This window comes from Macaca fascicularis, chromosome 2 (assembly GCF_037993035.2).
Source record: "Macaca fascicularis isolate 582-1 chromosome 2, T2T-MFA8v1.1".
Taxonomy (NCBI): Eukaryota; Metazoa; Chordata; class Mammalia; order Primates; family Cercopithecidae; genus Macaca; species Macaca fascicularis.
This window is the reverse complement of record NC_088376.1, coordinates 10798197-10820204: the sequence shown is the minus strand read 5'-3', so window position 1 is coordinate 10820204 and position 22008 is coordinate 10798197. Positions and strand designations below refer to the sequence as shown.

General features: G+C 44.5%; 1 protein-coding gene and 1 long non-coding RNA gene across 2 annotated transcripts in view; one reads left to right on the top strand and one right to left on the bottom strand.

Annotated features, from left to right (window-relative positions):
• Positions 1-602: 602 nt before the first annotated feature.
• Positions 603-4618, bottom strand: RTP2 (receptor transporter protein 2). Its single transcript, XM_015444939.4, has 2 exons — positions 4368-4618; positions 603-1361 (listed from the first exon to the last, which is right to left on the bottom strand). The coding sequence occupies exons 1-2, from the start codon at positions 4529-4531 to the stop codon at positions 845-847; spliced, it is 681 nt and encodes a 226-aa protein (XP_015300425.3). The 5' UTR covers positions 4532-4618; the 3' UTR covers positions 603-844.
• Positions 4619-4770: 152 nt separating this feature from the next.
• Positions 4771-22008, top strand: part of LOC102115065 (uncharacterized) — a 29917-nt gene continuing 12679 nt past the window's right edge. The window contains exons 1-2 of the long non-coding RNA XR_274201.3: positions 4771-4944; positions 18340-18458. This is a non-coding gene — a long non-coding RNA (uncharacterized lncRNA). The remainder of the gene's footprint in view (positions 4945-18339; positions 18459-22008) is intronic.

The following is a 22008-nucleotide window of genomic DNA, read 5'->3' as shown; positions in this document are numbered from 1 at the left end:
ACCTTTAAACCTGTGCCCACCTCTTAGTGGTAGAAGTCCACATACATTTAAGTGGGAATTTCAAGTTCTGGACCGGAGTTCACCAACAGAAATTTCTGTAATGATGTTCTATATCTGTACATTGCAATATGTTAGCCACTGGCCACATATGGGTACTGTGCACTTGATATGTGGCTGATGTGACTGAGGAACTGAATTGTTAATGTTATTTCATTCTAATTAATTTAAATTGAAATAGCCACATATGGCTAGCGGCCAACATATTGGACAGTGCAGCTCTAGACAATTCCAGCCAAGCTGACCCTAGAACCAGAGTAAAAATACTAAGTTTCAGAACAATGGGAGCAGGCTCTCCAGGAGAGGACCAGGTACCTTGTCCCTAAGCCTTGAATGGGGCCACTGCCCTCTCCAAAAGGAAGCAAACCAGGATGGGCAGAGGCAGCTGAATGTGAGTTTGAGGACGAGGCAGGGTTAAGACAGAATCTAATGGGGTCATAATGGGGGATGATATATGGAAATGAAGCATAAGGAGAGGTAGAGATGGAGGTGAAGGAGGGAAAGGAAGCAGGTCCCTCCTTGTTGACTTAGTACTAGCACCAATCTTGGCAAGCTCTAAAACCTTTATTACACCCTTTTCCCCTTCCCCCCTTTATTGCCACATCCAATGAAAGAATCATTACATATCTTCTAATGCAATCCCCTCATTCCACAGATGCATAAACTGAGGCCCAGAGAGGTGACCGGGCTGTCCAGTCATATGTTGAATCTGCAGCAGGATCAAGATCAGACTGTGTCCTCCCCACTCTCAAGCCCATGTGTCCTCTCCCACCCTTAACCAGCTCCACTAAAGGAAGGCAGGGCTGCGGAAGGAGAACTGCAGGTAGACAGCGAGCAGGCAGAGAGAGGCCCAGAAGAGGCACCAGCGAAGAGACAAGAAGTTATAACCGGATCCCGCCTGGGCCCTCGGCTTGGAGGCTTCAGAGAATGTGTAGGCGGTCGCTTCCTCCTCCAGCAGCTTCTCGCTGGGCTTCCAGTGCACGATGCCCTCCTGGCAGGCCTCGCAGAACTCTGTACGATGTGGCCGGTTGTCCGGGCGGCTGGCCACGTGGATGCGGTACTGGCCACCGTCCTCGTCGTAGCACTGCTCGCGCAGGCTGGTGATGAGGTTGTCCACCAGGCCCTCGATGTTCTCCTCCAGCATGCTGGACTCGTCCTGCCTCGCTGTGCCACACTCATAGCACAGCTGCTTGAAGACACGCATGCGCACCGAGCCCATCCGCCGGGCACGGTCCAGATGCATATGGAAGAGGATGACCACGTGGGCAGACTGCCAGGTGTGCCAGCACCAGGAGCAATGGAACCTGCCGGGAGGAGAAGGAGGGGTGGAGAAGGTGGGCCTCCCAGAGACAGCCCGCCCTGAGGAGCTCTGAGGGGGGAAAAAGGCCTGTGTGCCCGTACTTGGAGATGGAGGCAGAGTATTTACTGCCCTGTGGATTCATTAGCACTCCAAGGCCTGCCTGCTATCGCCTCCTCCTGGTGAGCACCCCTGGGACCCAAGCAGCATCCTCAGGAGCCAGTGCCCAAGCCATCTGGCATCCAGCAGTGCTCTAGAGCGTGCCTCCTGCGGTCTCAGCTACCCCCGAGCCCAATGCACTCAGGTCTTGCACCTGGGCGCTGTGCAGGGTCATTCCCCTTCTCTGGGCTTCATTTCTCATGTGTGAAATGAAGTGTGTTGGCGTTCAATAAGGGTCCTTCCTCTGTGACCTCCTGCAATTCTAATAAGAAGGATGACATACACCATCTAACTCACGCATCTTGCTTACTCTGGGGAGAAGAGACGCCTCTACTTGTGCCAAGCACAGACCCTGGCTCACTGTAGGTCCTCAGTATGCCACTGAGAATGACGGGATGGGTAGGATCAACTGGCTTTGGGAGGAACTACCAAGTTTAGTTACTACATCTTCACAAAGAACACTCCCCAGTCTCTTGACAAGTCATCTCTAGATCCCCCTCTAGCCCTGCAGTGGGGACTGGAAAAGTGGGTACTCATTCCCATTGCCACTCCTCACACACACAGACACACGCACACATGCTTTGTCTCTCTCTCTTACATGCACACAGGCCACTTGGCCTAACCTGGGTTTTCTAGAGTCCCAACCTCAGGAAGTGTGGTGGGTGGTAGCCTGGGGCTCATCTAGGCCAGCCCCACTCATTCCACCCCACCACTGCCTGCACACTTCAGTGATGCACCTCGTTACCTCCAGGGCAGTTCTTTCCTTCCCTGAGATGAGCCTCCTCCAGGCCTCTGTTACAGAGGCTTCACGGGCGGTCCATCCACTGAGCTGACCCTGCCCTCATCACTGGCCCTTTCTGGATCCGTTGTATGATGGCCTTGAAGGACTTCTGATGAGGAACTCAATTCAATCCAACAGACACCACTCAACACCTACCATATGCCAAACACCACTCGACCCAGGCTGTGGGATAGAGACGAGGCCAAGCCAGTCCCTGACCCTTGAAAGCCTGATCACATGAGCATAGAACAGTACCCAGAATGGCCCAAGTCGGGGTTGGCAGGCCAGAGGAACCTAGTTGGTACTGAACCAGGAGAGGTTACCCTGCCCCCAATGCTGGGCGAGAGCTGCAGGGCATCTGACTGTTTAGAGACAGAGTGAACCTGTGCACAAATAAGCTCATGGGCAACAGTTCTTCAGCCCTTCCTGAGGCCAGCTGGGAGCCACAAGTCACCAGCCAGGAGTAAGAGGAGCTTATCCCTGAGGCAAGAGGAGACATAAGTTTGCTGAGCTCAGCCCCTAAACTCTGGATCCCAGGCAGTCAAGTTTCCAGGCCTCTGCCACCTCTCCCAGCAGGCAGTTCAAATGCTGTGTGTTTTCAGTCTCCTTCTGCACCTTTTTACATCCCCAGAGTTGCTTCACCTCCATCAAACCAGACCTCACATCTTAAATTCAAAAATATCAGATCTGGGCGCAGGGGAGCTTAAGAAGCATCTAGTCAGCCCTTTATTTCACTGAGAAGAGACTGACGCACAGATAGTAAGAGAGGCATCCATGTACACACAGGTAGTTAGAGGCAGAGCCAGTGCCCAGCACATAATAGGTACCCAACAGATGCTTCTTGAATTGATAGAACTGACATGAATCAGCCAACCTCTGGCTTTCTGTGTGTGTGTGTTTTTTTTTTTTTTTTTTTTTTTTTTTTTTTTTTTTTCACAAGCCAGGTTTACTCCAATAATTCCAGGTCTTGGGGCAAGAGTACAAATGTGAGCTCCCCACCCACATCTTGCCTCCTCTGTTCCCATCCTCAGCACCATTCTGTACCACGAGAAGCTTCAAACACATACACGTGTGAACAGCCCAGCCTTTGTGTCCGTGTTCTGGCTACATCTCCAAATCACAGTCACCTATTGGCCTCTCTTGAATCAAAGGACACAGGGAAAAGGCCTGCACAGACCCTACAGATGGCCTCCTTTTAGATCATGATTTGGGACTGGGACTACCGAAATCCCTGCCCAAACTACCACAAGACTTGAAGTAGTTTGCTCAGGGATTTCTGTAGTCCCAGTCCCAAATCATGATCTAAAAGGAGGAAAGGCATGTGGACTTCAGATGGCCTTGTCCCCTTGGCCTCAAGGACTCTTTGCACTGCGTTGGATGTGCAGTTCCTATAAAGGGTGGGACCATGGGCTCTAAGTTCCTAAAGAAGGTTTTGCTCAAAGTTAAATCTTTTTATCACAGGTACATAGATAATAGAGCTAGAGTGGGTAGGATCGATTATCTAAGACCAACCCCCTCATTTTGTAAATATAAAAACAGAGAGCCAGAAAGGGAAACAGACTTGCCAAGTTTACAGGGCTACTTAGCTGTATATAGCCAGTTCATAGCACATAGCAGGTGGTCAATAAATATATCTGTATTCAGATCAATTTGGATTAATTCACTAAACATATCTAGGACCAGAGCATAGCTACACCCCCCATATCCCCCCAACTTCTAGGTTAAGGCTTTCCCCAATGGAACTCATAGCTTCCTTCCTTTAGTTCCAACTCACTCTTTAAATGTCAGAGATTGCAGGGACGTAGAAGATATTACAGCTCTTCATTTAATGTGGACAACTAAGACCAAAAGATAGACCATAATTTGCTCAGGGTCACCCAGGAAGTTAGTGGTATTGCTAGGATTAAAACCAAGAACTCTGTGACCCAGCCGGCTGTTCTTTTTTTTTCCCCCATCTGAGCTGACACCAGAATGAGCCTGCCCCAGGGACGGGGCTCTATCTCTCCTTGGAAAGTACCCCACATCTGTGACCCATGGGCTGTCTTCAAGGTCCCTCCCCACTGAGCCTCTCACCTGCCTGAGGCATGCTGCTCCACATACTGCTTCCAGCCAGGGGCCAGCTCACTGGGCTTGAGGTTGGGGTCTATGATGAGCTCCCAACTGTCTGCAGGCTTTGCCACCTCCATCTTCTCATAGAAGACTTTCTTCCACTCACAAGTGGTCAAGCTGGTACACATGGTCCTGCTGGCAGAGGTGGCAGTTCGAGCTCAGCCCTGGTGAGAACACAGAAACAGCACGATTAGGTGCGTGACAATTCAGTGTCTAAGATCTGAGAATCCTTATTGGCAGGACTGGGAGGAAACAGGACCCAGCTCCCTCCTTTGTTACCCTGGAACCTGTTACCATGGTAGCCAGGAAGGGCACCAAGAGGGAGGGCTGGGGAGAAGGGAAGCCCCAAGGGGGAGTTTCAGGGCCCTGAGCTAGGCTTGAGAGGCAGCGCTGGGTAGGACTGAGAGGAGCAAGCATGGTGGGAGGCCCCAACCTCAGACCACACTCACCGGGGTTTCCAGAGGTCTCCAAGAGGCAAGGATATTTGGTGGCCCTGCTTCACCCAACTGTTCTTCTAGCATTCTCCACATCGTGTGCTATAGTAACTATGACACCCTAGGAAGTCAAAGAGAAATGAGGGACAGGGAAAGGCAGAGCCTGCTGCTTCCACACCCCCTGATGTGCTGTGACCATCACTTACCGTGTGTCTAGCACAAACTGCTTGACCTGTGTGCTGGCCAAGGCAGATCAGATCAGGAAACTGAAGTTTATGCAACCCCTAAGTGACTCATCCAAGATTCAGATCTAGGCCTTCTGAAACCAAGCTCATCTGTTTATTTATTTTAGTACTATTGTGCTCCTAACAGGGAATTGAATGAGAAGTAACATCTCTTTGTCGAGGGCAATCTCAGACCAGTTGGTGAGCTAGAATGTAATTTCACATGCCATGAAAAACACAGTAATAACATTTCAGATTCATAGCACCATAGAACTGTTAGAGCCCATATTCAGTTCCTGGTCCCAAGCCAGACTAAGGCGGCTACTGGAGGAGTGAGTTTGTTCTGTGCTGCAGGCTCCTGCTGCCTCCATTGCTGCTAAACTGGAGCAAGAGAGCATCCATAGCTCTGTGATGCCCAATTTAAATTCTTTAGAGACTAGAGGGGAATTTGATTTCAAATTTGGTAATCCAGGTGAAGACATGGTCACCTGAAGAGAGGTAGCCTTGAGCATGGGAAAGACCAGGCATGTGGCTGCTTACTCTAGCTTTGGTCCAATCTCCAGCTGTAATCATCTTATAATTCTTTAACCTAGATCCCTGGACATGCGGAGTTTCAACAGTAAATAGCATCAAGAAGTGAAATAGGTTGCTAAGAACCAGAAGCTCTTGGTGTTGAGTTGCCAAGTGGTTTTCCGGAAGGGTGAGGTCAGGGGCAATGTCACTGGATTCTCTCTTGAAATGAAAACGTACTACTCTAGTGGCTTTGTGCTAAAGACCTCAGAAAGGACACAATTGTCTTAGAAACATTGACTGGTAACTCTAGAAGAGCTCTTTTATTTTTAAAACTCTGATTTGTTTCTTCAACTCTTCATTTCTTAACCAAAATTTCTTGACATTGAATTAAGACAACTGAGGCCTAGAAATGGAAAATTACTGGCCCAAGCTCTCAGGACTAGGTAGCTCAAACCTCACAGGGGATTCCCTCAGAAGCCAGTTACCAGACCAGGTGAGACAGAGGGATCCATGAATGGCCAGGAATTGAATGAAGCTGAGATGAGCTTATGGCCTGGCCTAGCCCCTCGTGCCAGGAATGAACTTCTGAGAAATATTATACCCTTGTTCCCAGAACAAATGGCAATAAAGGAAAAACAGAAAGAGGATGAGAATTGTCAGGGTTTACCTGTTGTGTGTGTGTGTGTTTTTTTTCCTCAAATGATGCAATCCCCTTAGGCCTAGTGTCAGGTTTAATTTAGCATAGCAGCTCTCTAAGCAGAGAGCAATATAATTCATCTTTCTGTATAACAGCACCATTTTCACTTTTCATACAATCGGTGAGCACAATTACTACTTCAATTTTCTGTGAACGGCACTATGTTATTCCAGATCCCACGATTTAAGAGCTTACCAATGTATATTGTATACAGCTGTGGCCATATCACACTCTGGCAACGTCATTATACATCTTTTATCTAGGTAGTACTTTTTCAAATAAAGAAATTGTTATTTCTTTATAAAATAAAATACTGTGCACCTGTATTCTGCAAACAAATCAGCAAGGGGGAGAGGATGGATAAAAGAATGACTTCTCCCCTTCAATTTGGACTGCAGGTTAATGAAGAGCTTTGTAAAATATTTATTATTCAAATTTTACTTATTAGAGTAATGTAAGAAATGCCAGTGTGGAGCCTAAAATGACAAAGTAATGAAGAGTTGAAAAGGTGTGTACATCGAAATCATCTAGGGAGTTTTGAAAACGATATATACCTCTGCCTCAGATTTCAATACATGTTCTTGAGGAGACAAATTTGCTCTCCACCTGCTCCAGTCCTGGGAAGGATCCCTTCTATTGCCAGCCATTGTTACTGATGCGATATGTTGTCCCACAGGCCACTGGAGGCCAAAAATGAAAAACAAAAAAAGAAGATTGAGTAAAATGAGCAAGTGGTTTATAATATGCCTTTCCCAGGAAATAGATCCAGGACAAATACAAGCTGTGTCCTATCTTCTCCTGTCTCTCTGCAATTCAAAGAACCACAGACGATGCTATAGGGCGAATCCAAGATCCCCTGGGGAGTATTTTCAAGCGATATTAGGAAGGCCTCTCCATCCCCAGGTTGTAGCACTCGGCGAGAGCATGGTCCAAGCTCGCACTCTTTGGGTGGGAGCTGATCTCTGAATCTCAGGGGAGGCCACACAGAGCAGTCCGTGGCTCTCTAATACGGCACATAGTGTAGAAACAACATCCCAGGAAGACTTCATGCTACCTTTTTATTAACTGGCAGCAACCGGAGCAACTGCAGGCAGGTGACGTTCTGTTTCTGCTGATGTCCAAGGGTCCAAATTCTACGTGCTGTGCTTCCCAGTACCCCAAAGGCTCTGGAGTCTGTATTAAGAGTGGCCATATCTACTTACCTTTTTTCAGGGCCTTATTATCCTACGTAGAGATTTGCTGAAGAATTATCACACTATTTATGATATGTAAATAAATTTAAAAAAATGGAAATAGGGTGTACTCCATGCAAGGGAGAAAAAAAAAAAGAGATGGGGGTTGAGTTAGGAAGGAAGAATATAGAGGGTCTGGGGACACTTTCAGCGGGTACAGCCTATGCTGCTTCTGTCCAAGAGGCTGACGGCCTTCTTCAGAGTTCCTTAGGTATACTCAGAGAACCTGTTAGTTTCTGCTGAGCTAAGGCTCAACACACACAAAAACAGCCATGACTCCTCTCTGGGACACTCCCAGCCATCAAGGCAGGGTGAAAAGGGAGCATGGGATAGATTATGCCAGCTTTTAAAGCATCCATTCTAAAATGACAGTGCTGGGGTCAATATCCTGGGCAGATTTTAAAAAATACATATCTTTCCTTTTAAACCCACATTTACCCAGGAGAATGTGTGTAGTTCCAGCGCTTTCCAGGAGATACCAATTCACACAAGGAAAGGACCCATTAAAGCTGAGTCCATTCCTGAGGCAAGTCTTTTACTATAAATAGAACTAATTTTACCTTGAGTGTCTATCTTTAGGAACCAGGTCACCTTCCAAATACTGATGGGGATTTCTCGATGAGCAGTCAGAAAGGCTGTTTGGCCCCAACACTGAGCTCAGTTAACTTTCTTGGAGACTTTCCATATGCAGAATTGACTGCGTACTTCAATTTATATGGGAATGAGGAGGAAAAGGACTAATACACTCATTAGTATTGTATTTACCCTTAAGGCTGTATACTGACTTTCCTTTTTTCTTATCCAAAAATGAAGATAAAAGTGTTCAAGTGCATAAAATTGGACAAACATTACATAGATATTACATAAACAGGCAGTTAAAAGCCCCCAGTAAAGATTTAAACAGACACTTAACTCTGACATTGGAATCAGAAGATACGCAGTCGATAGGAGTCACTGGCCCAAAATGATCAGGCTTTGCTTAGAGTTAAGTTAAATATGCTAGAAACACTTCAATTCATTTCCCCAGTTGTCAAGCAATTGGAAAGAGCAGATCTACACACTATAAAAATGTTTCTCACTCCCAAGGATAAGGCAGGCAGGTTTAATAGTAAAACAAAGCATATGAGTTGCAGATCTTACACGAGATGTAAAACAAAGATGTTAAACGAAGACGTTTTACATGAGATGTAAAACAAAGCATATGAGATGCAGATCTGTATATTTCTCAGGAAGTTTGAGCTTTCTTGATACATGCTGATAGACGCTATAGTTAGAAAGTTACGTTTCTTGCAAAGTCCCAAGGTGAATGTAAGACAAGCTTGGAAAGAGAGAACGCTGCAAGAAAATCCACTGACAAGAATAAAAATAATTTTAAAAGAGAAAGATCCATTGTTAGTGAAACAAGAAAATGGCCACAACTACAAGCCAGAACATCTAACAATTATAGTTAAATTTGGATATAGAGTGGGAGCACATGAAGTACCAATGCATGCCTCACTTCATCTCACACAGACTGAATATTTCTTTTCTTTTTTTCTTTGTTCTTGGGACAGACTCTTACTATGTCACGCAAGCTGGAGTGCAATGGCATGATCTCAGCTCACTGCAACCTCCACCTCCTGAGTTCAAGTGATTCTCCTGCCTCAGCCTCCTGAGCAGCTGGGATCACAGATGCGCACCACCACACCTGGCTAATTTTTGTATTTTTAGTAAAGATGGGGTTTCGCCATGTTGGCCAGGCTGGTCTCGAACTCCTGACGTTGTGATCCACCCACGTTGGCCTCCCCAAGTGCTGGGATTACAGGCGTGAGCCACTGAGCCTGGCCAGAGTAAGTATTTCTTTAAACATGATCCGCCCCAGTAACAATGAACACACCTACCATGCACATCTGGGTTCCTAATACCGTTCTCCAATTAAAACAACAGCAGCAAACTAGGTCTTCTTGGAAAAATTATATCAAAGCTCATTCATTCCTATGTCTGGAGGTTGATGCTGCCTGTGATACGGGACCACAGCTAGGGCTATGGGCCAAAACATCTACACATGGCCTTTCTATGGAGCCTGGGCTTCCTCACAGGATGCTGGTGGAGTTCCAAGGGCTGGTGTCCCCAAAGAATCAGGCAGAAGCTGTGCCTCCTTTCATGAGCTACCCTCAAAAGTCACAGAGCAACACTTTCACCATTGCCCAGATTCAAGGTAAAGGAACATAGACCCCACATTTGGAGAGGAGGAAGGTCAAAGCTATGTTGTAAGAAGAAGATGCAAGTCGGGAGGTACCGTTGTGACGGTCTTTGGAAAACATGCGTTATCACAGCAGGTAGGGAAGTCAATAAGGCTTCCACAGAAGAAGTGTTATGTGAACAAACCCTTACAGGATGAGCAATTGGCAACTAAATAAAAATTTTTAAAGGGGTGCTTTTCCCTAAGGAGGGGAAGGCATGGGCAAAGACTTAGAAAATGAAGTGATACAGAATCATTCTTGAAACTCCGTATCATTTAGGACATCTGGGTCACACAGAAGAGTGATGGAAGTTGAGGCCTGAGAGATATGTGGGACCTGAATTATGAAGGAGTTTTTAACGTCCTGGGAAAAGTAAGATTTTGCCTTAGAGGGGATGTGAAATTACTAAATCGTTTTAGGCCTGAACTACATGATCGTATTTGCATATCAACAACGTGCTATTTAAGCACATTGCTCTCTCTCCCTTTTCCCCATAAATTGGCTGGTGTCTAAAAATGCTGTTTCCATGACACACTTGCCGTGAATTCTAATCCGCTTAGCTCTTTGCAAATCTAGATCCCTCTGTAGGAGGTGTGAAAAGGACCTTCACTCCGTTATCCAAAAGTGCTCTCTAGCGAGAACACTCCATTGAATACTCTTTTGTACACTCCCAATTGAAGCCCACTGGATTAAGTGTCATGAGAAGATGGAAAAATAGTTTACAATGTTTTATATTGAAAAGTAATTAATAGAATTGGAATATTAAATTTTTAATGAATTTTTATTGTCAATAAAGCTTCTATGGACTATTTTCCCCCAATGAAGGTACATGTGAACAAGAAATAGATACTGATGTTTGTAGTCTCCAGTAGTACATCAGCATGTCACAAATGAACACAGACACCCAGGGGCTATATCTACCAAATTGCCTTAAGTCTCCTACCTAGATTTTTCATGCTATAGGAAGACAGAAAAATCTTAATGTGGATTTATGCTGGTAGGCAGGGGGAAAGAAGGAGTTTGAAAATAATTTACAGTGAAGAGTAAACTCTGTGATGACAAAGTAGCAACTGTTGGCGCAGGTGCCATAACAGTTACTTAATCTGTGTCATGCCCTGAAAGGCAATTAAGTGAAGTCTGAGTGGGTGAAGAAACTCTTAAGATTCAGTCCAAAATGGTTTGAATGTCCAAGGGGACCCATTGATGGAAGCTGGTCATGGGCAACACCAAACTCATTCTATCCAGAGAATTTGTATGATGCAAGAAATAGCAAAAGTTTCAAGCTGATTCTTGAGGCATCAGAAGCTGGGCAAAAAAACAGCAGACTAGTTTCTCATCTTAAATACTAGTTGCAGGAGTGGACCTTAATTTAATATACCTTAATTATAATAAAAGGTAATGGTGATAAAGTCCTCACTATGCACTATGAGTTTTTCTAAGTACTTTATGTATATTAATTCATTTAAGCACACACAATAACCCTATGAGGTGGATACTATAATTATTTTCCCTGTTTAGATAAGAGGAAACCGAGACTCAGAAAGGTTGAGTGATTTACTAGTGGTCATATAGTTAATAAGTGACAGTTCCGGGATTTGGACTCACACAATCTGGCTTACTGACTATGCATATTTATCCACTAAGCTATTCCGTAGGTCCAGTTTTTTGTTGTGTTTTTTTTTTTTCCTGTCTTCCCAGGAGTAGAACCTAGGCACAGTTTTTAAAGTAATAAACTCACTGTAAAATGTCAAATGATACAAAAATATATTAACTATTAAATGAAAGTTCCATATCCTCTTCACCCCACCTCTCCCTGCCATTCGTTTTTTCCAAGTTACTATTTTTTTCCAAGTTACTATTGTTAAACTACTTTTTCCAAGTTACTATTGTTAAACATTTAGAATTTATTTGATTAAAAAATGCATTTGATTTTTAAAACATTGCAGTGTTTTATAGGATCCCTAATGTTTAAAAAAGTTACATGGCATTGACATCTTCCAAGTTTGGTGCACAATGGCTTGTAAGACATAGATTCGAAGCTTGTTTGTGAGCCTCTGTTAGCTGAGCACTATCTGAAACCGGCATCAGCACCTCACCGTGGCTTGCATGTTCCACTGCACAGGCAGTACCTTGGGAATTTATTAAAATACTGTCTCTGGTGGGCACGCCTGTAATGCCAGCACTTTGGGAGGCCGAGGTGGGCAGATTACGAAGTCAGGAGTTCAAGACCAGTCTGGCCAATATAGTGAAATCCCATCTCTACTAAAAATACAAAAAATTGGCCAGGCATGGTGGTGCACACTTGTAACCCCAGTTACTCAGGAGGCTGAGGCAGAAGAATTGTGTGAACCTGGGAGGCGGAGGTTGCAGTGAGCCGAGATCACACCATTGCACTCCAGCCTGGGTGACAGTATGAGACTCTGTCTCAAAATACATACATACATACATACATACATACATACATACTGTCTCTGTGTGAAAATGTTTATCTAAAGAGGGAGGAACCATCATTAAAAGTTGAAAAAAATCTTAACATGATGTGAGGACATGCACTGGCAACATGTGCGTGATGAATAATTTTATGTCAACTTCACTTGGCCAAGGGGTGCTCAAGTATCTGCTCAGACACGATTTCTGGATGTGTCTGTAAGGGTGTTTTTGGAAGAAATCAGCCATTTGAACCGGTGAATTGAGGAAAGCAGATGGCCCTCCCTGTGTGGATGGGCATCATCCAATCCATTAAGGGCCTCAATAGAACGAAAAGGCAATGCAGGAAAGTTGAATTCACTCTCTGCCTGACTTTTGAGCTGAGACATTGATCTCCTCCTACCCTCAACTCCTGGTTCTCAGGCCTTGAGACTCAGGCTAGAATGTACAAGATTAGCTCTCTGGCTGTCAGGCCTTCAAACTATGCCTGTGGCTTTCCTGGGTCTTCGGCTTGCAGCTGGCAAGACTGTGGGACTTTTCAGCCTCCATAATCACATGAGCCAATTCCTCATAATAAATGTCTTCCTAAATATCCACACACACAATTTATATAATACATATATTATATGTGGGTGTATGTGTATATCCTATACAAGCACACACACATAAACATCTATCTTATTGGTTCTGTTTCTCTGAAGAACCTGGGAACCATACGATATGTATGGTTCTCCATATATTTAGGTTTATATATACATATATACGTGCGTGTATACAATATACATATACACATGTGTATATATTACCTAAATATATGGAGAACCATACAAATACACATACACACACCCCCCCCCCCCACATATAGATCCTATCAATTCCGTTTATCTGGACAACGCTGACTAATACACCATGATTCTCTCTAAATGGGATTTCAGAAAAAGCCCAAAAACCTTTGCAAATATTTCTGGGTTTTCGACTGGAGGATTCCTGAAAGCGTAGGCAAAGATTCTCTGGCAATGTCAAGGGTCCACTGTTGGCACAAAGCTCTCTATGGGGAGTCAGGAGACCCAGGTTCTTATCTCAAACTTGTAATAACCCTAGATAAATCAGTTGAGTATCCTGAGCATCAATTTTCTAGATGCCGAATTAGAAATTTCAAAGGTGCTGACCTCTAAAACCCCATTCTCTGCTTCGATTTTGGATGTCTAAAAGCACCATGTGAAGCAAAGTGCGCTCACTGCTCCTAATACGCGTAGCCACCCCTTTTGCTGTTTCTGTGCATCGCTATCCTGGTTTTGGTGTGCTTTTGCTTCCAATGGCTCAAAGAGTCTTCCAGCTTGGCCTGCACTTTAGGATCCAAGGAATATAGGCAGTGTCCAGGGGAGTCTATTTTTAAATGCATTCGGTAAGCATCTATTAACACCTTGTCAGGTGAGGCTCTGAGGCTACTGGTATGACTGAAACATGGTCCCTGCCCTCATGGATTCAGTCTGGGGCAGAGATAGTATTACCTTTATTTTTTTTTCAGCCTTGAAGCAATCGACACCTGCACCGTGCACTATGCCTTTAGGGAACCCACTGCTCTTCTGTTAGAAGGAAACTCTCAGCTTTCCTTGTCTGACTCATGAGTTGTTTCGAGGGAATTTTTTAAAAAATGTATAAACAAGTGGAATTTTTCCCAGTTCCCTTTTTATTGTTGATTTCTAACTTAACGGTACTGTTCTCAGAAAATGTGGTCTGTATGGCACCAATACATTGAAGTTTTCTAAGGCAACTGTTGATCTTTCTTAATTATGATTTTCTGTATTTAATTTTTAAACATTTATGCTGAATCAATTTAGAGAGATAATATGTTAATTACAACCTCAGACTCTAGAGCCAGATCTAGATTTTCCTCTCAGCTCTGCCAATGACTGGCTGCATAAAATTGGGTGATGATCTCAGTCTCCACATCTGTAAAGTAAGAAAAATAAAACAGACTATTTTTATTTTTAAAATAAATATAAATATTTTATATGTATAAAATATAATTATTTTATAATATTTATATTTTAATATATATATTAAAGTTCCGGAGAGGATCAAATAAGCTCATACTTGCACAGAACCAAAAACAGTTCTTGGCACATAGTGAGTGCTCGATAAATGTTATTTAATATTATTTTTCTACTTACATTATACATTCCATTTATAGAACATTCTCAAAAAAACAAAGTTATAGAGGTAGAGAACAGATCAGAGGTTGCCAGAGGTTAGAGATGAAGGGAGGGAAACAGGATGACGATAAAAAGGTAGCACAAATTGTCTTCGGTGTGATAGTACCGTTGTATATCTTGATTGGGGTGGTGCCTACGTGAATCTACAAATCCAACAAAATTGCATAGAAACACACACGCACACATATGCACACACACATACACACGAGTGCACGTAAAAACGAGTTAAGTCTGAAGGTGGTCTGTGGATTATACCCACTGTGTCAACTTCCTGGTTTGGATATTGTGCTATCGTTAGGTAAGACCTTACCATTGAGGGAAACTTGGAGAAGGGTACACAGGACTTCTCGACACTATTTTTTGTAACTTTTTGTGAATCCATAGCTATTTAAAAATTTAAAAAACTTCTAAATGCTCCTGGCATATGGTGAAGGTCTAATAAATGTTACTACTTTTTGTCATAGCTGTTTTTCAAGTTTTTATGTATATTTAACACATACTAATTTTGAAATTAAATTCAGAACAATAGATACTATTTTAAAAAAGACAAAGTGTATCTCAGCCAAGTTCCATATTGTTACACGTAGAGGAACTTTGAGCCCTTTGTGAGTTGAAAAATGAATTAGAATTTCTGATAACTAGTGTCATTTTGTTCGCTCCTTTTGAATTGTGAGAATATCGGGAGGTATGAATAAGAAAACCCTAAGTCCCGAATCCATGCGTGTTGGTCTCGTGGATGCAGGAAAACTTGGGAACAATAGATGAGAATGGGCTGGCCCCCAGCAACTAGAACTCTGTGGCCTCAACGAATGGTTTATATTCCCAGAACGCCCCTAGTGAGACCAATCGCCTACGTCCATCACTCAGTTACTTTGACCAGAAAAGTCCTTGTCACTGTTTCCAAAAGGGGTCCTGAAGATTATCCCATATTGTCTTCGCATTTGCAGTCAAAAGCTGAGGCCCAGGGACGGTAGCTGATCAAAAGCAGAGCCTGGTCTTCAATCAAGGCGAAAGCTGTTTGCTCTGGGTCTCACTGTGGCAGGGCCTAGGACAGCAGAGATTTGATGCTGTCTCCCACCCACAACTACCCAGAGTCACTGAGTGTCATCAGGAGAACAATGCTTAAGGGGCACCTCCTCAGGCCCTCAGTACTGAAGGGGAACCGGGAGGGGATTGAGATGCACCCAGCCCACAGCCTAGGCACCAGCCGTCCAGGGACACCGGCCTACACTGTGATGCAGGTGGTGAGCGCCATGGCATGTCCCGGTGGCTTCCTCTCTGTCCACGCCCAGAATTTACAATTTCGACCCTAAGAGAATACCAACCCTAAAAGCCTAAATTTTCTTCTTACACTGTTGTGAGTTGAAAAAGCTGTGCTCAGGGATAGACAAACGTTACCAGAGGAGGGTGTCCAGGTTCTTGGCATTTTGAACAAAGAAATGGACAAAACATACAAAGTTATGAAAGAATAAAGCAAAGAGAGCATAGATTTACTGAAACGAAAGTACACTCCACAAAGCAGCAGTAAATTTGAGCAAGCACCTCAGGAACGCTGGTTACAGAATTTTCTGGGCTTTAAATACCCCTCTAGAGGCTTCCCATTGGTTACTTGATTCACACCCTATGTAAATGAAGTAGTGGCTCACAATCAATCTGATTGGTCATGGGAGGTGACCAATCGGAGGCTGAAGTGAAGTTACAAAGTTACACTCCTATGCAAGTGAAGAGTAGGCCTACAATCAGTCTGATTGGTTGCAGGAGGGGACCAATCAGACGTACTTTCATTTTTAATCTGCAAGGCAGAAAAGCAGGAGGGGTTGGGGGAGCAGGTTGCAAAGGGAGTAGCCTCTGATCCTTTTGTTACTTGGGTGTGAAGAGGTGGGGGGGGGGGGGGGTGTTTCCCTTTTTTTTTTTTTTTTTGAGATGGAGTCTCTGTGGCCCAGGCTGGAGTGCAGTGGCGCGATCTCAGCTCCCTGCAAGCTCCGCCTCCCAGGTTCACGCCATTCTCCTGCCCCAGCCTCCCGAGTAGCTGGGACTACAGGCGCCCGCCACCTCGCCTGGCTAGTGTTTTGTATTTTTTTAAGTAGAGACGGTGTTTCACCGTATTAGCCAGGATGGTCTCGATCTCCTGACCTCGTGATCCGCCCGTCTCGGGCTCCCAAAGTGCTAGGATTACAGGCTTGAGCCACCGCGCCCGGTCTAGGATTTTCCTTTTCATTCAGTTCTAGGAAACCAGTGCAAATTGGCCTTAGGTTCTCTGTCTCCAGACCCTATTCTCCTGCCTCACAAAGATAGGTGTACCTTTTTGTTAATTCACCCACTGACACACAAAGTTACTGCCTGTACTAGCTGAGTGTCTGACAGCAAGTCAGAAGGCAAGTGGTCTGTTCCCAGCCCTCACCCACTAGCCAGATGTTCTTAGGCCCTCCTCTCCGAACCTCAGTTTTGTCATCTGCCAAATGGGAGATCTTGCTTCCTTAACCGGCGAGACTGTGGTGAGGATTAAGTGAACCCTTGGAGATGAAAGGCTTTTGTGATTTGTAAAGTTTTGTTATACTAGACACTAGATTAGTGTCATATCATAAACCCCTGCCTCTCTCCACAGTTCTACTAGGAATTGACCTCTTTTGCCCAAGAATTGAGATATAACCCCTTACATTTTCAAGAAGAACTGGAAATTCTTGATCCCCAAAGGAATGATTCAGAGTGGAATTTTACACACATTCAAGTAGATCTCCGAAAGAAAGATTTGGGGGCCAGAGCCCCCCAGTCAATTCTGTTGAATGGCTCTGCTGAGATGACGAAAAGGATTTAGAAAGAGAATAGGTACAAAGGCATAGGAAATCAACTCAAAAAATAGCACTGGTCCCATTTATACCTTCCTACTTCCCTGGAGCCAGAAAAAGTGGCACCTGCAGCCTTCACGACTTAGTCTACCCTGCCACCTTGTGGCTATTTGCTAGACTGCACCAGTAGAACAGCCTCAGAGAAAGCAGGGACCAACAGGAACCGGTAATCAGGCACTCACTCCTTTACTTTGTCACTCGACAAACTTGTACAGATGCTCACAGTTGCTCAGGCTGAAGAAATTCACAGTCTGGAAGAAGAGAGGGACTGAAGGGAGGGTAAATGGAGCAAAGAGACTTGCTAGGCAGGGGTCTTGGTGTTTGCAAAGACACTGAAGCCTCCCAGGTTTGGGAAATGGTGAGCTTCTCCATGTGACTGAAGAATAGGGTGCACCAGGTAGAAATGATGGGATATGAGGTTATAGCCTCACTATCAGAAAATGATATGTATGAAACTGTAAGCCTGTACGTTAGGAAAAAAAGAACACACAAACCAACAAAAAAACAAAGACAGACACAACTTGGTCCCTGGAGTGCAGGTCAGTTCAGGTTACAGGAACCATCCACTCCTCCGCAAATGGCCCCCAGACTTCCATGGCCCTTCCGTCCTGAGACTCCTAGGAGGAAACACACAATCTGAATCCCTCGCCATGATCAAAATCAGTTTCTAAATGGGATAGGATCTTGTATAGTCTCAAGTTTGAAAGGGACCTTAGAGTCATTTAATCCAGCCCTCCCTGTAAGCCAAGATTGCTGACAACTCACCACGCATCTTGAACTTAAATCGCCTTCAGTGATGAGTTCGGATGCTCATTCAAAGCCCGTTCCACCTTTAGATAGCAGGACATCCTTTATTCTATCAGGCTGAGTTCTTCCTGTTTATAATTCCTGTTCATTGATACAAGGTTCCCCCCTCCAGGGTTGTGCCAAAGAAGTAATCAGACATATGAATGTATATGAAGAAGGCAACCATTTAGTGGCAGCACTAAGGTTTCTGGAAATAGGAAATCATGGGAGTATTATTTCTGAGGAACTAATACTGACATAGGCTTTGGGGGAGCTGTGCCCTAGTCCTCATAGAATTTCTTTGCTTAATGTCACTTGGCTTCCTTTCCTTTATGGTAGAGTTGGATTTGATCAGAATTCTCACTCCTGGTTCTAAGTCAGAATCACCTGGAGAGCAGGCAGCAGAAGGTCTGAAAGCTCCCTATGGTCCAGAACTGCTGGATGAGACCATTAGTGGGGTAAGCTCAAATATTCCATGATTATTTAAGACATGATTAACTATAATAATGTTAAAGTCTTCAGTTCTTGTTAAGGGGTTTTTATCAAGCCCATGATGGTCTGGTATGTAAGTTCTTGGTGATTCCTATTTCATAAAGACCTACCTGGATCTAGAGTTTTCTCCCATCTGCACGATCAAAGTGTGGTTCACGGAGCACAATTATTTTGTTCTGTCGTGCTCTTTTGGACAGAGACCCACCAGTGACATAAAAGACAAAACTAACTAAAGAAAGAAGAGGAGACGTATTGCCTGATCTTAGCCAAGTGCCATGACCTTCTTGTTCCCCATTCACCTCATCTGTAAGAGATAAGAGAAACCCACTTCAGTGAGTTGTCATGAGGGTAATTGAGACCGTGAGTGTAAAGCCTGCTGGCAATGAGAAGGCTTTCCAAATCTCAACTCCCTGAGTCTTTGACAGCTAGAAGAAAGTGCAAACAAGAAGCTGGGGTGGTACCTTTTCTGAGAGCCGTTTTCCTCATCTTTCTTCCCATAAACAGCCTCTGTTGAGTTGTATCATGTCCCCACAAAATTCATATGTTGAAGTCCTAACTTCTAGTACCTTAGAATGTGACCTTATTTGGAAACAGGGTCATTGCACATATAATTAGTTAAGTTGAGGTCATTAGAGTGGGCCTTAATCTAACTCAAGTGATGACATCATAAAAAGGGAGGAACTTTGGATACAGAGACACAAACACAGAAACACCATGTGAAGATGAAAAGATTGAGGTGATACTTCTAGGAGCCAAGAGTGCTAGATTGCCAGGAAATGACCAGAAGCTAGGAGAGAAGTCTGGAACAGATTCTTCTCTGGAACAAATTCTTCCTTACAGCCCTCAAAAGAAACCAACAGTGGCAACACCTTGATCTCGGACTTCCAACCTTCAGAACCATGAGGGAATAACATTCTATTGTTTAAGCCATTTCAGTTTGTGGTGCTTTGTTTCAGCAGCCTTGGCAAACTAATACACCTCTAGAGGTGACTCCTACTGGTGACATCGAAGGACAGCTCTGTCCAGATGGAAGGAGGCACTGAAGTTCCACAGAACAAGTGGGAGACACGTGAAAACCCTGAGAGTGCCTCTCCATGGGCCAGCAGCTCAACAAGGCTGTCCACCTTGTACTGCCCTGAAAGAACAATTTGCCATTCTGAACATGCCCCTTCTCAAGATATGCTGAATCCATAGGAACATCATTTTTTTAAATTATACTTTGAGTTCTGGGATACATATGCAGAATGTGCAGGTTTGTTATATGGGTATACTTGTGCTGTGGTGGTTTGCTGCACCCATCAACCCGTCATCTACATTAAGTATTTCTCCTAATGCTATCCCTCCCCTAGACCCCAGCTCCCCGACAGGCCCCGGAGTTTGATGTTCCCCTCCCTGTGCCCATATGTTCTCACTGAGGACCATCATTTATTAGCCATAGTTTTATATATTTTGGCGTTTCCTTGTAATTTTCCTTCCATATATGTCCATGGTTTGTTTTGTGATTTTGACTACAAACCCTTTAAGGGCTGGAACCACATTACAAACCTCACTGGGAGTCAGGTGATGTTTGATAAGAATTCTTGGTGTGACCTCAAGCATGTCACCTTTCCTTTCAGGCCTGGTCCTTCCCTATGGAAGAAATTATTATCACTGAGCTCTCTCCAGTTACAATATTCTGTGATCCCAACTCCATATGTATTTACATACCCAGCCTGCCTTCTTGGGGTCCTAAAAGGAAAGAAAGACCCAGGAAACTCATCTCTTAGATATGTTGAGCAGCTGTCATCTGGGGTTAAATGAATCAGCCTCATTTAATAAGGGGCTAGACCCCAAAGGTTTGGGAGCAATATAGTACTCAGGAGCTGTAAACCCCACTAGGTCCCTTTCCTAGACTCCAAAGTCCTCCTGCCTGGGCATCTGTCTTTCTGGAAGGCCACTTTTTTATGTTATTATTTTTTTCTTTTTTTCTCCCATGAGTCATAGAGAACGAGAGAAGGCCACTTTCTTAGTGAATGCTGAAGCGTTCTCCTCTCTGGAAGCAGGCTCTGGATGCTGTAGGTCATGTGATGGGGAGCATGCCCACGGTAGGGCTGGGCTTCTGTGTACCCTTTGGAAGCCTCCTGTCTCTGCTCTGGGTGGGGAAGGAACATTGCCTTTCCAACTGGGTACAGTATTTTGGGCAAATGACATCTTGTTTCCTACCTTGGAGGGATTACAGCATGCCTTGGCCTCCGCTATAGAGAAGCTTGGGCCTAGTCAAAGAAGTGTAAGGGTCCTTCTAATGACAAACACCCCAGAAGCGTGGCTATCTGTGTGTAAATTATGCTCTTTTGGTTCCAGGAAATAGGCTCATAGAGGCCAGTCCAAGTAATGGCAGTGGTGTAGAAATGGAGGCAGTGACCCCACTATAAAGTGGTTATAAGAGGGATGGATTATCCTAGAAATCTAAGACTAGAAACCCCCACACAATTATAAGCTTCATAAAACTAGATTCTGAAAGGTCATCCTAGTTCTGGAACTCTGCCGTTAATGACGCCCCAAGTACTCTTCAAGGTTCAGCTTTTCTCTGCTTCTCTTCCTCATTCTAATTCTCTTAGTGCTTACCAATGCATGTCTCTGGTAGAACACAAGACAGCTTATTATTTTTATTAAATTTTTTTGAGACAGCGTCTCACTCTGTCGCCCAGACTGGGGTGCAGTGGCACAATCTTGGCTCATTGCAAACTCCACCCCCTGGGTTCAAGCTATTCTCCTGCCTCAGCCTCCCTAGTAGCTGGGATTACAGGCTTGCACTACCACGCCTGGCTAATTGTTGTATTCTTAGTAGAGACGGAGTTTCACCATGTTGGCCACGCTGGTCTCGAACTTCTGACCTCGAGTGATCTGCCTGCCTTGGCCTTCCAAAGTGCTGGGATTACAGGGGTAAGCCCCTGCGACCAAACTTATTATTAATTATTACTATGAGTGAGACAGAGAGAGAAAATAGAAACCCAGATTCCAAAGGGAATAGCTCATTTCTGCAAGAAGCCTGAAGCCTAACGATTGAATTGAACCAATTAAAGTTCTACTGACAACCATCATGTGAACTCAGCCTACCTGGACACTTTCAGCTGTGTGACCTCGGACTAGTTCCTGCCTCCCTTTCCCCATTTTTAAAACAGAACACGTGTAACCAGGCATGGTGGCGTGCCCCTGTAGTCCCAGCTACTCTGGAGGCTGAGGCAGGAGGATTGCTTGAGCTCAGGAGTTCAAGTGAGCTATGATCATGCCATTGCCCCCCAGCCTGGGTGACAGAGCAAGACTCCATCTCTAAGAAAAATAAAATAATAATAAATAAATAAATATTAAAAAGTAAAATGGAACATTGGCCTCTGGTTGTCCTTCCCTTAGGGTTGTGTAAGGAGCAGGAGCCTGTTCTCCACTCCCCACCCCAGGCTCTGGGTGGCAATAGGAAAGTGCCTTCACGCCTCCTGCCTCAATCTTTTCATGGGTCAGATGCAAGATCCGAGCTAGGTG